Source organism: Megascapheus bottae, chromosome 15 (assembly GCF_031878675.1).
Source record: "Megascapheus bottae isolate mThoBot1 chromosome 15, mThoBot2.hap1, whole genome shotgun sequence".
Classification (NCBI taxonomy): Eukaryota; Metazoa; Chordata; class Mammalia; order Rodentia; family Geomyidae; genus Megascapheus; species Megascapheus bottae.
The window spans coordinates 24,188,537-24,201,110 of NC_143523.1; the positions used below are offsets into that span (position 1 = coordinate 24,188,537).

A 12,574-nucleotide genomic window follows, 5' to 3' on the forward strand; every position below is an offset into this window, starting at 1 on the left:
CTGCAGTCCTCAGATCTCAGCCTCCTAAGCAGCTAGGATTATAGGTGCGGCCTCCTGCACCGAGCTAAGGCTAGCTTTTTGATGGTGAACTGGATGGAGATGGAGGCTCAGACTATTCTGCCTAGGCTTGCTTCGAACTATAATCCTCCAGCAGCTCAGTCTGAGTAGTTGGGGTATCAGGCATCTGGCCTTGTTTCTTCATTGTTGTTTTGTTTTCGTGTTTGCTTTGGAGACAGGGTATGTTGCTTTGTAGTCCAGGCTGCTTTGAATTTGTGATCATCCTCGCGCAGCCTCCTTGGTGCTGAGATCACATTTGTACGCCATCATGCCCAACTCACAGTGCAGGTTTTGTGATTTGTATTTAACATTTTGATGGTCCAGCCACTGCACCCTGCTATGCTCAGAGAAACAGCAAGTTTGTCCAGTTCAGGTTCAGTATACTCAAGGACCCAGAATCTACTCCTTTCCTCCAAAATGTCTCACCTGATCCCTCCATGCTGTAGGCTGCAGTGAGAAGATCAGACAACACATCCTGCTGGGCTGTGCACCAGGAATGACCAGGAATGAGGAGGCGGCCAATCTGACTGTTCTTGCAGTCTGACTCTGCCCTGCCTCAGTAAGCCTGCTTTTTCCTACCTACTCCTGCACCCCATGCCCACCTCTGGGTTCTGAACTATCCCAGGAAGTGTCCAGTGAGGCCAGCTGCTGCACACCAAGCTCTCCTCCAGCCGCCATTACCTCAGCCCCACATTCACTACTGCTGTCAAAGCCACATCCTGCTAGAAAGCCAGTGGCTCTCCAGCTCTTAAAGACCTCCAGGGGAGCAGTTTCCACAACCTCTGCAGGAATCTCATTCTGACATCTAACTCTCATGGAGAAGAAAGCCTGCCTTTCATGAAGTCTCAATTCCTTTCTGTTGCTATATACATGGACCTGCTTTTATTTTCTACCTGTATGAGCTGCTGGCAAATAAGCATAATTCCTCATGATTTTCTCCTTGCCGTGCTAGAATGTGGACTAGCGGCTCGTGGGCAGCCCTCGGCTAGTGTACACCATGCTGGCTCAGGTGGGGCTGAGGCCAAGGCCTAAATAGTCAATGTGGAGGTGGAGAGGACCCCTGTGCTATGGAGGCAGGGCTGAGCAAGGGTGGCCCTAGGGTCCCATGGGGAATGAACTGACTGATGTTGATCAAGGGCCTCTTATGGCTCAGACCCTGGTGATGTTTATGGGAAACCTGAAACCAGGCCTTGAACTTCATGAAGAGCATGGTAAAAAGCACCTATTACTTACTCAACTCTGGACAATGGAGAATGCACTAATTTGGGGCCAGACTAAATTTATACCCCAGCGTTGTCTTCCATTAGCTGTGCCATGTTGGGCAAGCCACACTACCTCTCTGAGTAGCATTTACCACACAGAGAAGCAATAGTGAGGATTTTCTTACTGTGTAAAGTGCCAGCTACATTAAAGATTCATTGTAGATAGGGGTAGCAGGGTATGAAGGCAGACGAACCACAGATCTACCATCGTAGCAATTAAAATACTGCATGCTGAATGGCCAGAGAGGAGAAAGGAACAACAAGTGAATGACTTCATGGAAAGGAGAGGGAGGAGGAGGTGACTGGTGGGCACAAAGATCCAATCGAAGAGAAAGAAAGAACAGTGGTTGTTATCATTTATAGAACAGTAACTGTGCACCAAGAGCGCTGCTAAATTTCCCACATACACATTATTTCATGTGCTCCTTCTCCAGGCCCTGAAGGATGTATTATATCCTCATTTTACCCTTGCATCTGGCAGGTATTAACACTTCTGGACCCTAGCGCTAAACTTGGCAAAATCCATCAGATCTCTAGTAGAATCTGGAGACTGAAGGAAGATGGAGTTCCAGAACCAATCTGAGAAGAATCAAGAGGTACAGAGGTAGGTGGTGGGGAAAGAAGATGTTCCACAAACCTTGGTTAATAGAATCAGGATGGAGTGCTCAGAAATGGTAGCCCTTGTGAAGTCCCCAGAGGCAGTCAGCTTTTGTTGGTCTGTTCTTATTCACCTTTTCTGGAGAGTCCAGCTCCTCCTTTCCTCCTCTCTTCCCTCTACTTCTGTCTCTTTCTCATGAATATACACACATACTCCAGACCCCCTTCCCATCTCCTTTTGTGCCAATGCAACACACATTCCCCCACCCCATCCTTCCCTTTCATTGTTGCCCCAATTCCTCCTTTCCCTTTCTTTCTTCCTTTTTGTCTTCCTCTTCTGTTCACTCACTCCTTTCTTCTCCTTTAGGATGGAACTGGCAAAGATACCCCAGTCCATGAACTCTCCCTAGCATTTGCTTCTGGAAAATGTCTGCTACCATACACAGCTGCTAAAGGGATGTTTTTCTTCTTTAAACCAGGATAGTGAGTTCATGTCTGTCAGAAATCTGGCTAGGTTGGCAGCTGGGAATGCCAGACTGGGAGGAGCTGGGATCTGGAGCAAGACCTGCCCACCAAAGCAGGGCCAGGTTTTTTTTTGGGGGGGGGTGGGGAAGCAGTTCTGGCAGATGGTGGTAGGAGGAAGTGGGGCCAGACTGAGGGGATGTCAAAGAAAGCTGGCATGAGGCAGTGGACAGAGTTGAGAAGGCACTTGATGTCAGGAATGTGGGGCAGCAGGTGGCACAGTCTTAGCCACAGGAAGAAAACGAAGGTATCTGGACCACAGCATCCTAGACCTTGAAGAACTGGATCATCGAGGAAATTCCAAGGAAGAAAGAATGAGAAGAAAAAGGTAAGAAGCTGGTACAAAAGCAGAGAAGAACCAAAGTCAGCAACAAGACCAAGCTTAAGATTCAATAGGAGGCTTCCCTATGACCTTGAGCTGCCCAGTCATGGAGGTCACTGCTGGCTGAGCAGCTCAGGCAGAAACAAGAGGCCATCTTCCACACTCCTCTCTCTCTCTCTCTCTCTCTCTCTCTCTCTCTCTCTCTCTCTCTCTCTCTCTCTCTCTCTCTCTCTCTCTCTCCCTCCCTCCCTCCCTCCCTCCCTCCCTCCCTCCCTCCTCTCTCTCTCTCTCTCTCTCTCTCTCTCTCTCTCTCTCTCTCTCTCTCCATCTCTCCCCTTCTCTCTCTCCCCGCCCCTCTCTCTCTTCTCACCAGATTGTAGAACTTTCCATGGCAACATGGGAAATGCAAAGAACATTCTCCAGGTAGACAGACCAGTGCTGGACTCCTGGGCATAGATTAACTTGAGCAGATACCTCATGTCTTCCTCTTCACATTCCTCTCCGCCCAGAGGGGCTCCATCTTGCTACCCAGCTGCTCAGATCATTCCATAATGGTCTCATTTTTCGAGCACCCCTTTTGTGGTCTGCATCCTGCCTGTATCTATGCTCCTACTTGCAGCTCTTCTGATCTAACCTGACCTCCAGGACAACTCCTTTCTGCATTGGCCACAGATCTGTAAAGAAAACTGTCAACCATCTGCAGCTTCCTTCTATCTTTACTCCTTCTTGCCTCCCCACAAAAACCCATTCTGTACATCTGCCACTGTGGACAAAAGTGCATTGGAAACTACCTAGCCATGTGATAGGCAAATTCTCCGGGTAAAAGGGCACCACATCATGATACAGTTCAGTTTGAGAAAGGGATTGCTTCATCACACCCTAGCAAACCATCCATTTCTTTTAGGACAACCAAGTCTAAAATATCATGCCATAATCTCTGTAACTCCAAATCCTCAAATCACTGGAAGTTGAAATGTTCTGTTTTGTTTGATTGTTTGCTGTACATTTGATATCAAAACACATCTGTAACCAAACCTGACTTAAATTGATGTGCAGCCACTTCGTCTTTACAGTGTAAAAATTCCTGCATTTCACCACAGAAATATGAATGCATCTGATTTTGAGATGCTCCTCCAGACCTCATAGGATGGCTCAACACATTTGGTGTCTTTCTGAATTCTAAAATATCCGTGATTTCAAGGGTTTCAGAATGGACACAGACAACATTTGAGGAATTAGAAATTGTAGGACCAGAACTCCCAAGTGGAACTTGCAAGTTCAAGTGCTGGAACCAGATTGCATTCCTTGGAGAATTTCCTAGATGGAACATCTCTGACATTTCCTCCTTCTCTGACCTTCCTCAGCATCCCAGCTCTGTGGTACCCTTACCTGGCTAGTTTCCAGAAAGCATAAGATCATTACAGAATTGTTTTGTGCAGAGAACCTAATCACAATGAGATGGTTAATGCTGATAATTACCACATGAGTTACTAACTCTGTTGGGTTTAGGTGAGCAGAGGCTCCACAGCTGGAGCTGCTGCTAACAGCTTCCTAGGCAGTGAGAGAAGTAAGAACAAAACGAAGAAAGGTATGCTCAGAGGCTTGGGATTGAGTGAAACTGGTTAATTACCAGTCACTTGCTATCTCCCTGAATTGTAGTTTCTGGCTAAGGAACACTCTTGGATTGGACAGAACCTGACAACCTGCAACTTAGTTCCATGCTAAGAGGATTGCAGGGACCAAGATACAGAGGACACATGTAGAGAGATAGTCTCTCAGGTTCCAGGCCCATGGCCACGTGATGATGCTGCATGATCCAGCAGGGTCCAAAGCCAACTGTTCTCTTTACAGAGAGAACTGAGGATTACATGTGCCCTAGGGGCAGAGTCTGCTTACTCCTACATTACATTCTAATAATCCATGAGATCCATTGTCAAACTGCCTGTGCCCAGTATATGAGTATTCAGAGAGACAGATCCATAACATTCATCAGATTCTCAAAAGATTCAAAAGAATCTGAGCTCCTCCAAAGAAAAGAGATTACACAGCACTGGCTTAGATCACTGGACAGACAAGTTGACAATAGGCAGATTCCCAAGCCAGGGTCCCTCATGATCCTGAACTACATGCAAGGGGCATGTGTGTGTGCACATGCCTATGTGTGTAAATATGTTTGCTTATTTTCCTGGGGGGGGGTGAGTAGTAACGGGTGTCGCATTCTCAAAAATGTCTACCACCCTCAAGGAGCTCATTGTCTAGCTCAAAAAGCCACTAGGTTTGTTTATGCTTAGCTACTGCTTTTCAGAGGAAGATCACAGAGACTGCAAAACCGAACTCAGAGCAGTATTGCTCCATGAGAGGATTACAGGTTGGAGCCAGGAGCTGGGTGGCAAGGCCTTCCTTCCTACACTTTGAGAAACTAGTGTGTGTGTGTGTGAGTCCTGGGCTTGAGCTCTACCACTTGAGCCTCAGCACCACTTCCGGCTTTTTTCTATGTTTGTGGTACAAATGAATTGAACCCAGGTCTTTGTGCATGATAGGCAAGCACTCTACCACTAGGCCAAACTCCCAGTCCAGAACTAGTCTTTTTAAACACACACACACACACACACACACACACACACACACACACACACGGGTCATTTTTAAAAGTCAAGTGCCCAGAAGGCATGCCAGGGGGTGAGAGTGATGAGAAGACAAGACTGACTCTCACACCCCCCCCCCCCCATAGTAGATTCTTTTCCAAAGCTCTGAAACCTTCAAACATCCCTCACTCGTTTAATAAACACCCAGGGAACACCTACTGTGCGCCAGGTTCTAGTTTAGGTGCAAAATTAAAAAAAGAGACTTGTAGACCTAGGCCTTTTTCCTGCCCCAGGCTTGTCTGGGGCACTGCTGACTTCCCTTTTGATCTTAGTCTCTTCCCATACCCCTCCCCCACAACCCACCTAGCCCTCCCCAAAACCCCATCCAGACAAGAAGAAGCCATCCCACTCGACCATCACCACCACCGCGCCGGCCCCCGGTGGGCTGGGGACAACCAAGAGAGGGTTAGCAGTCCCTGAGAGTGAGGCGGCGAGGAAGAGTGGCGACGCTGCCGGCCGGGGGCGGGGGTGGAGGCGAGGGCGTGAGACCATCTCCACCCACAGCCTCGCGCCCGGGCCTCGCTGTGCGCCGCCGGCTCCCGCCCGCCCGGGGCCGTGGTGAGGCTCTGCTCCCCATACTGAGCAGTCCCCCGGCGGCGCTCGGACACGTCCCCAGGCTGGATAAGATCGACTCGGTGTTGGCTCCGCAGCCAGCGCGAAATCTCGCCATCGGCGCTGCTTGCGCGGTCGCCCGGGCCGAGCCGGGCTCCGCCAGATCCCTATCTGGGGAGGGGAGGGGAGGGGAGGGGGGAGGAATTCGAGAACGCTGCGCCTCCGCTCCCGCCTCCCGCGCCCTCGGCCCCGCGCAGGGGACTGCGGGGTCCCCGGGCTCACCGCCCTGCCCTCCCCCTTCGACTTCCTCCCGAGGGACGTCGGCTGCCCGCGCCCCGCCAGGCGCCCTCTCCCGCCTCGCCAGGCCCCGCTGCCTCCTGAAGGTTACGCGTCGTGGGGGCCGAGGGCGGGGGGCGCTCTCCCAGGTCCGCGCCCGTCCTCCCCTGTCTGCGCCGCCGCCCACCCCAGTGCCCGCCGGGCCGCGCCGCGCCGCGCCGGGCCAGCCTGGCTGCCGGCTGCTGCCACCGCAATCCCGGCTCCTAAATCAGCGCGGGGAGGCGCCCCTTCCCCCACCCGGCTCCCCGGGCTCCCCGGGCCGCGATTGGCCGCACGGGCGCCCCCCAACCCTGGGCCCCGGCTCCAGCTGCCGCGCTATTGGCTGCGAGCCTCCGCCAGCCTTTACATAAGCCCGGGCGCGCTCGAGTGGAGTTGTATAAAGCGAGCGCGCGGCGTCGGGGCGGGAGGCTCGAGGCCAGCCCGGGACCGGGGCCGGGAGCTGCAAGGCGGCGGCGGCAGCGGCGGCGGCGGCGGCGGCGGCGGCGGCGCAGGAGCCGGCCGAGAGGCGACCGCGACCGCCCGCGCTCCGACGCCCCCAGGCGGCGGGGCTGAGACAGCCGGAGGATGCCTCCGAGCGCCGACCCCGGAGTGAGTACCGGCTCCCCCCGCGGAGCCCCCACCCCCTCGGGCGGAGAAAGTTTCTCCAGACCCCGCTCCCTTCCCCATCCGCCCTCGGGGGTGGCGGGGGATGCCGCCGGGAACCCGGATAGACCGGCATCGCCGAGGCGATGGCTGGGCTCCCAACTTGCCAAGAGGCGCTGGACGCGATTGGCGCGCAGAGCCTCCCCGGCGGGCAGGGGGCGAGGCGGGCGCCTGGCTGCTCGTGGCGGGGAGGTGGGAGCCGAGGTGCGGGGTGGCAGCCCGCAGCGGGCAGAGGAGGGGCTGGGAGCGCCCTGGAGGTCAGCTGTGTTGGGGAGGGGGTACTGGGGCTTGGGAGGGAGCGGAGCAGGTGTGGAAGGCGGTTCTTGGGAAGGTATTGGGGAGTCACACAGCCAGGCAAGCTCAGCGAGGAGCCAGGGAAGCCGGGGGGCCTACTCTTCCCAGCTGGGGAAGCGCCTTGGGGGGCTTGGTTCTCCCTCCCCGGGTATCCAGCCCTCTCCCCTGCACAGTGCTGGGTACGAGAGCGCCGGAGCCAGCTGCGCGCGGTGTAGCTGCCGGCCGCCTTTTGCTGGACCGAGGTGTGGTCTGGCTTCCAGGCTGTCTCAGACAAGCCCGCTTTGGGCATTCCAGGAGAAGGGGGCGGGGGTCTCCCTCGTCTCTGTGAAAGCACGGAAGGGTTCTGGTGGGGCTGCAGGCCGGGTGTGGGGGCATGCTCAGCAATGCAGCGCGCTTCTTTTGCAGTACAGTTGTTGGGAAGCCCTGGTTAGTCCCGCTTCTGCAGAAACCAACTCAAGAACCCAAAGTCATCCCAGCCTGGATGGGAGCCTCCCTAGGGGTGGGGGTGGGGGCTTCCTCCGGGAATGACTAATGAGTGTCATTGCTGCCGCGGGTGGGTTCACCCACTGTGGCATCTGTGCGTCTCGGGAGGTGCTTCAGCTCACCAGGCAGGATACATTCTTGAGTCCAACTTGAAGTACCTTCTGGGATGGGTGCAGGGCTTCCCAAGTGAAGCCAGGTGAGAAAGAAAGCAAGAGGGTTCTGGTTGGGGGCGGCTCTGTGGGGCTGTCTTTCATGGGAGAACTCATATGGGAAGAGTAAGAGGTAGCCTGCGAGATTTGGAATTGATAACTTGAGGCAGGAAACACCCAAGGCTGAATAAAAGCCAATTCAAACCGTGGCACAAGACCTCACTCTTTGCCATGAACAGGAATATGGTGGTTGTTTCAGTATGGTTCTTAAGGAAGCCTTTTCTCTTTTCTGATGTGGTTAAGAACATTCTTTTGGTAGCGGGTTCTAAAGTCAAGCTTGAAGGGAGACTGGAATCTTGAGGTTTGGTCAACAGGACCACAATCAGAACATTCTAGATTCTAGGTGGTGCTAGTGGACTCTGGAGAAGGTTGAAAGGTGTGTGGCGGTCACCTGCTCTGCAGATGCTAGATTGAGGCTGTGTCCTTTGCCGTAGCCCATCCCTGATCATGGGGGTATGTTCCAACTTCTGGAATCACCCGTACCTGCCTCCGTCTAGAGCCCTTTTATGGGGGCCATCAATTCATACTGAGCTCCATGCTCTCTCTGTCTGGCTGCAGTCAACATTTTTCTGCTGCATTCCCCAAGACCTTCTTTCCACTGGGAATTTTGTGCAGTGAAATACCTGCTTGTTGCTCTTTTTTCCCTTTTCTCCATCTGGGCTGCACCTGGTATTCTGAACCCTGATGTTTATTTCTTGGCACCTGGATGTTTGGTAAAGGCATCCTGTGGTGCACAGGGGTGCTCCTGGGAATATGTGGACCAATGGCCTGTGCAATTCTAGGGAGTGAAACATGGACTCTTCAGGAGAGAATGGGCCACCAACCAGGGAAGTCATTCTATTAAACAGCTTGTGACAACCTTTGGTTCTCAAGCTTTCTGGCTTCCTGCGAAGTTGGTGGAAGCTTAGAGGTGGAACAGATTCCTTGGTGTCCAGTAGGGGGCACCAAAAGCACCTAACTCAAGACTACTGACTTTCTTCCTTCTTGCCCTTCACTGGCCATCCTAACCTAATGCTCGAAGGGAGCTCAGGCCATAGACCTCAGCCATCACATGACTGGGGCCCTTCTGCTACATACTTTCTGGACTTTAGCTGGTCCTTTGACTTCAGGTGCAGTGGATCCGGTAAGCTGTACATTCCAAGGAAGTGGAACTGTTATGTTACATTGTCCCACTTGCTCTCCAAGACGCTTCCTTTGGGTTTAGTGCCAGTGTGTTAATTGAACTCACAAAGGGCTCTTAGAACCCAAGAATACCAGGAAAACTGGGGTATATTTAATCTATCCCAGACTGTATTTTACATTTATAACCAAATTTCCAGATGATAAGACTGAAGCCCAGTAAAAGAACTACCTTGCTTAGATCCCATGGCTATTTGGTAGAAGAGATGGAACTAGGTCTGAGGATTCTCAGTCCTCTCTTTGGAGCTCTTTCCACTCCAGTGACCTGCTTCTTCTGTACTGTGAAGATGGACATATGTTCTCTTCACAGTAGGCACTGGTAATTACTGACCGACCAGACTTCAATTAATAACTTTAGTAAATTTGAAAGAATTTTCATTCTGCAGAGTGAGGAGGTGAAGAACAGATAAATTCTTATAATGTACACACACATCATAGAAATTCCTAATTATTCTTTCATCCACTGTCCAGTTTGTGCAAGTGGTCCTTAGGCAAAAGTCATGCACCTTTAGGATTCTAGCTGTGCATTGCAGTCAAAAGTGCCCAGGCCCGCGTGGGGTGGCCTTAAAACTCAGACTTAAAGCTCTTCCTTTCCTCTGATGAGTGTCCCACGGTCACACCCCAGTGGGTGGGACCTCTCAAATTCAGATCCTGGATGAACTGGAGCATTTGCCAGTTTCCCCCATGCTTGCTGCTGTTCTCAGCTCAAGGTCAGAGTGCTAAAATGTTCTATTTTTGCAAAATTCTCCTGTTCAGATTTCTTAGGTGACCTGGAAGATACTCCCATTTCTACTGACTTCCCTCTTGTTCTGCAAGCCTGGCAGCTGACATCTCAGCAAGGCCCCGGGAGGGAAGATTGTGACTGACCTGTGGCTGCCCCTTTGTTCCCCTTTCCTACCTACTTCCTTGCATGGTTGGTGTTTGGCTTTTCCTCAGGTTCCTCTTGGAGGCGCAGCTGACAAGTCAGACTATGTCCTCTGAGGAACCCAGAATTCTGGAGGCAAAAGCCTCTTCTCTCCCGAAGGCTCACCTAAAGGGGTTTTTTTTTGCCAGGCAAGATGCTTACAGTTACTCATCGCTCTTTGGCTCATATACAACATGGGCCTTCATGTTTGGGAAGGAAGGAGAGAAGGATCATGTGCACTGCCAGACAGCACATAGGGTTCCTGGAAATCTGTGCTTGAAATCTCTCCAGCCTCCTGATGTAGCTGGAGAATTGGCCGTGCATCCTTCAAGTCTTGGTCTAATTCTGGATTCAGGCCAGAGGAGAATAACTATAGATGATACAAGCTGAGCACAAGCTTTGGGTGATTGTTTTTAGAAGTTGCCCCTATCCTGAACCCCTTACCTACACTCACTGAGTTGCTACGGACACAACTTAGAATGTGGCACCTTGACTTCTGGCTTAGAGACAGCTAAGACGAATCACTTGATCCCCAAGCGCCTCAGTTTCCATCTCTGCTAAATGGTCATATTGGCAACCTTGTGATGAGTATAGGAGAATAAAGAGGGAGGCCATCTTCAATATGTCTCTGTTCTTGATACGATATAGGGAAGTATTTAGTTGGAATGGGATATTACCGCAGGCTCATAAGAAACCACAGAGGGTCTTGCTTCCTCTGCCAGCAAGGCAGAGTGTTCCAGGTCTGTGCATCCATCTCTGCTCACAGCCACCTCTGGGCTGGTACACAAGGACTTCTTGGCAGAATTCCCTCCTTGCCTGGTTTCCTCCTTTTCCTCACAATTTTCACTTTGGGGTTCTGCCATACTTGGGGGAAAGAAATTTTACAGGTCCCAGGATAATTCTGAATGTGATGGAGGGCTCTGAGCTATTGATTCCTAAGGAAGGATCTTTCTTCTGGGAGAAGCCTTCCTCAGAGCCCAGTGATTTAAGAGTGCTGACAAATCTGTGCTCACTGAGCCTCCTGCAGGCTGCAGATAGGCTTCTAGGCCAGTCTGGACTGTGCTAGGGATTTCTGGAGAGCCTGGCTGGTTGCTTAGGGGACATAAACCTATGAACCCTCCTTAGGAAAAGAGTATGAAGTCTGTTGGTACATTATCACACCAAGCACACCCAGGACCACTGAGGGCATTTAAGGAATGAGAATAACTGAGAGAGTGGGTTTGAAGAACATCCAGAAAAGTATAAAGGAGTTAGGGGAAAGAAGGGAACAAGAAGTTCTTTTTTCCTTGATCGTAATCTTATTGAAATTCTTGGGCAATGACTAAAGAGGGCATATAATCACTTCCCCTGGTCATATAGCAGCATTTAGAAACAAATTTTGTGCCACAATTAGAGCAAGCACCTAATGGGAAAAAAACCCAAAGATGCGGCTAAGCATGCTACACTACACAGAGAAGCCCTTATCACAAAGCATTATCTGGGAGCCAGACATCATGACACATGCCTGGGGATCCCAGCTATTCAGCAGGCACAGATATGAAAATTACAACCCAAAACTGGACTGGACAAAAGTTTGAGACCTTATCTGAAAAACAAACTAAGGACTGGTTTAAGTGGTAGAATATTTGCCTAGCAAGTACAAGGCCCTGAGTATCCAATCACAGGTTTATCTATATATCTGTACATCTATATCTATGTATCAGTCTATCCATATATCAATGTACAATTGACTCAAATATCAACAGTGACAGCTTGAGAACTTCTGGACCAGGGTTTACTGGACATTACATGTGAGACACGGATCCAGAGAGAAGAGAGGGCCAGCCAGAGGCTCAAAGTAAAGTAAGCAGCAGGCCTAACCTAGACCTCAGATTTGCTCTCCTAAGACTAACTTGCCCAAACTTTCCTCCAAAGTTGTTATGAAGAATAAATTTGAGTTGTGAAAACACTTTACAAAATTATAAGGAGATTATTATTAATATTGCTATTATTATGAATTGGGAGTTTGGAAAGTTCTATTTCTGGATGCAACACTCCCTGATTCATTGTATAATGTTGAATGTGTGTGTATGCATGCGTGCTGGGGCAGAAGCGTGGTGGGTGGAGGAGGGGGTCTTAGCAATAGGTAAGTATATGGTAATCCTTATTTCTAGAGAAAAGTCTGAAGATCTGCCCTTCAAAAACCCCAGAAACCTTTAAAAAAAAAAGATAAATTTTTTCCTTGAAAGAAAAATCATGTGGGCTTCATAAGAAGCAAAATGCTTACTTCTTGGAAAAATTCCAGTCCCCTGGCCCTGTGGGTTGGTTCCAGCCCAGGAAATCTGATCAACATCCGGAGAAGAAACTGATAGCTCCACTCCACGAATGACAAGTGACTGGATTTGTCTCTACTCTCTCTGGGAGGGAGAGACTCGGCAACTTGCCTGCCACCCTTTCCTACTCACTGGCCCTCCCAACATAGGGAAGTTCAGCTGGGAACTTCAGTGAGGGATGGGAAGGCGGGGCATTAATTAGTAAAACCTTGTTTACTTAACAGACATATTCTTAAAGATCTCTTCCAAGGGACATTT

At 50.8% G+C, this 12,574-nt stretch overlaps 1 protein-coding gene across 2 annotated transcripts in view; it reads left to right on the plus strand.

Moving 5' to 3' along the window:
• The first annotated feature begins 6,727 nt into the window (after positions 1-6,727).
• The window catches only part of Crtac1 (cartilage acidic protein 1), a 139,596-nt gene continuing 133,749 nt past the window's right edge, over positions 6,728-12,574 (plus strand). Inside the window, exon 1 of one of the 2 annotated variants that reach the window (XM_090346109.1) lies at positions 6,728-6,881. In XM_090346109.1, coding sequence (XP_090202235.1) covers positions 6,858-6,881 — 24 coding nt within the window. In that variant the 5' untranslated portion in view covers positions 6,728-6,857. The remainder of the gene's footprint in view (positions 6,882-12,574) is intronic. The other variant, XM_090346108.1, reaches the window with a different exon arrangement.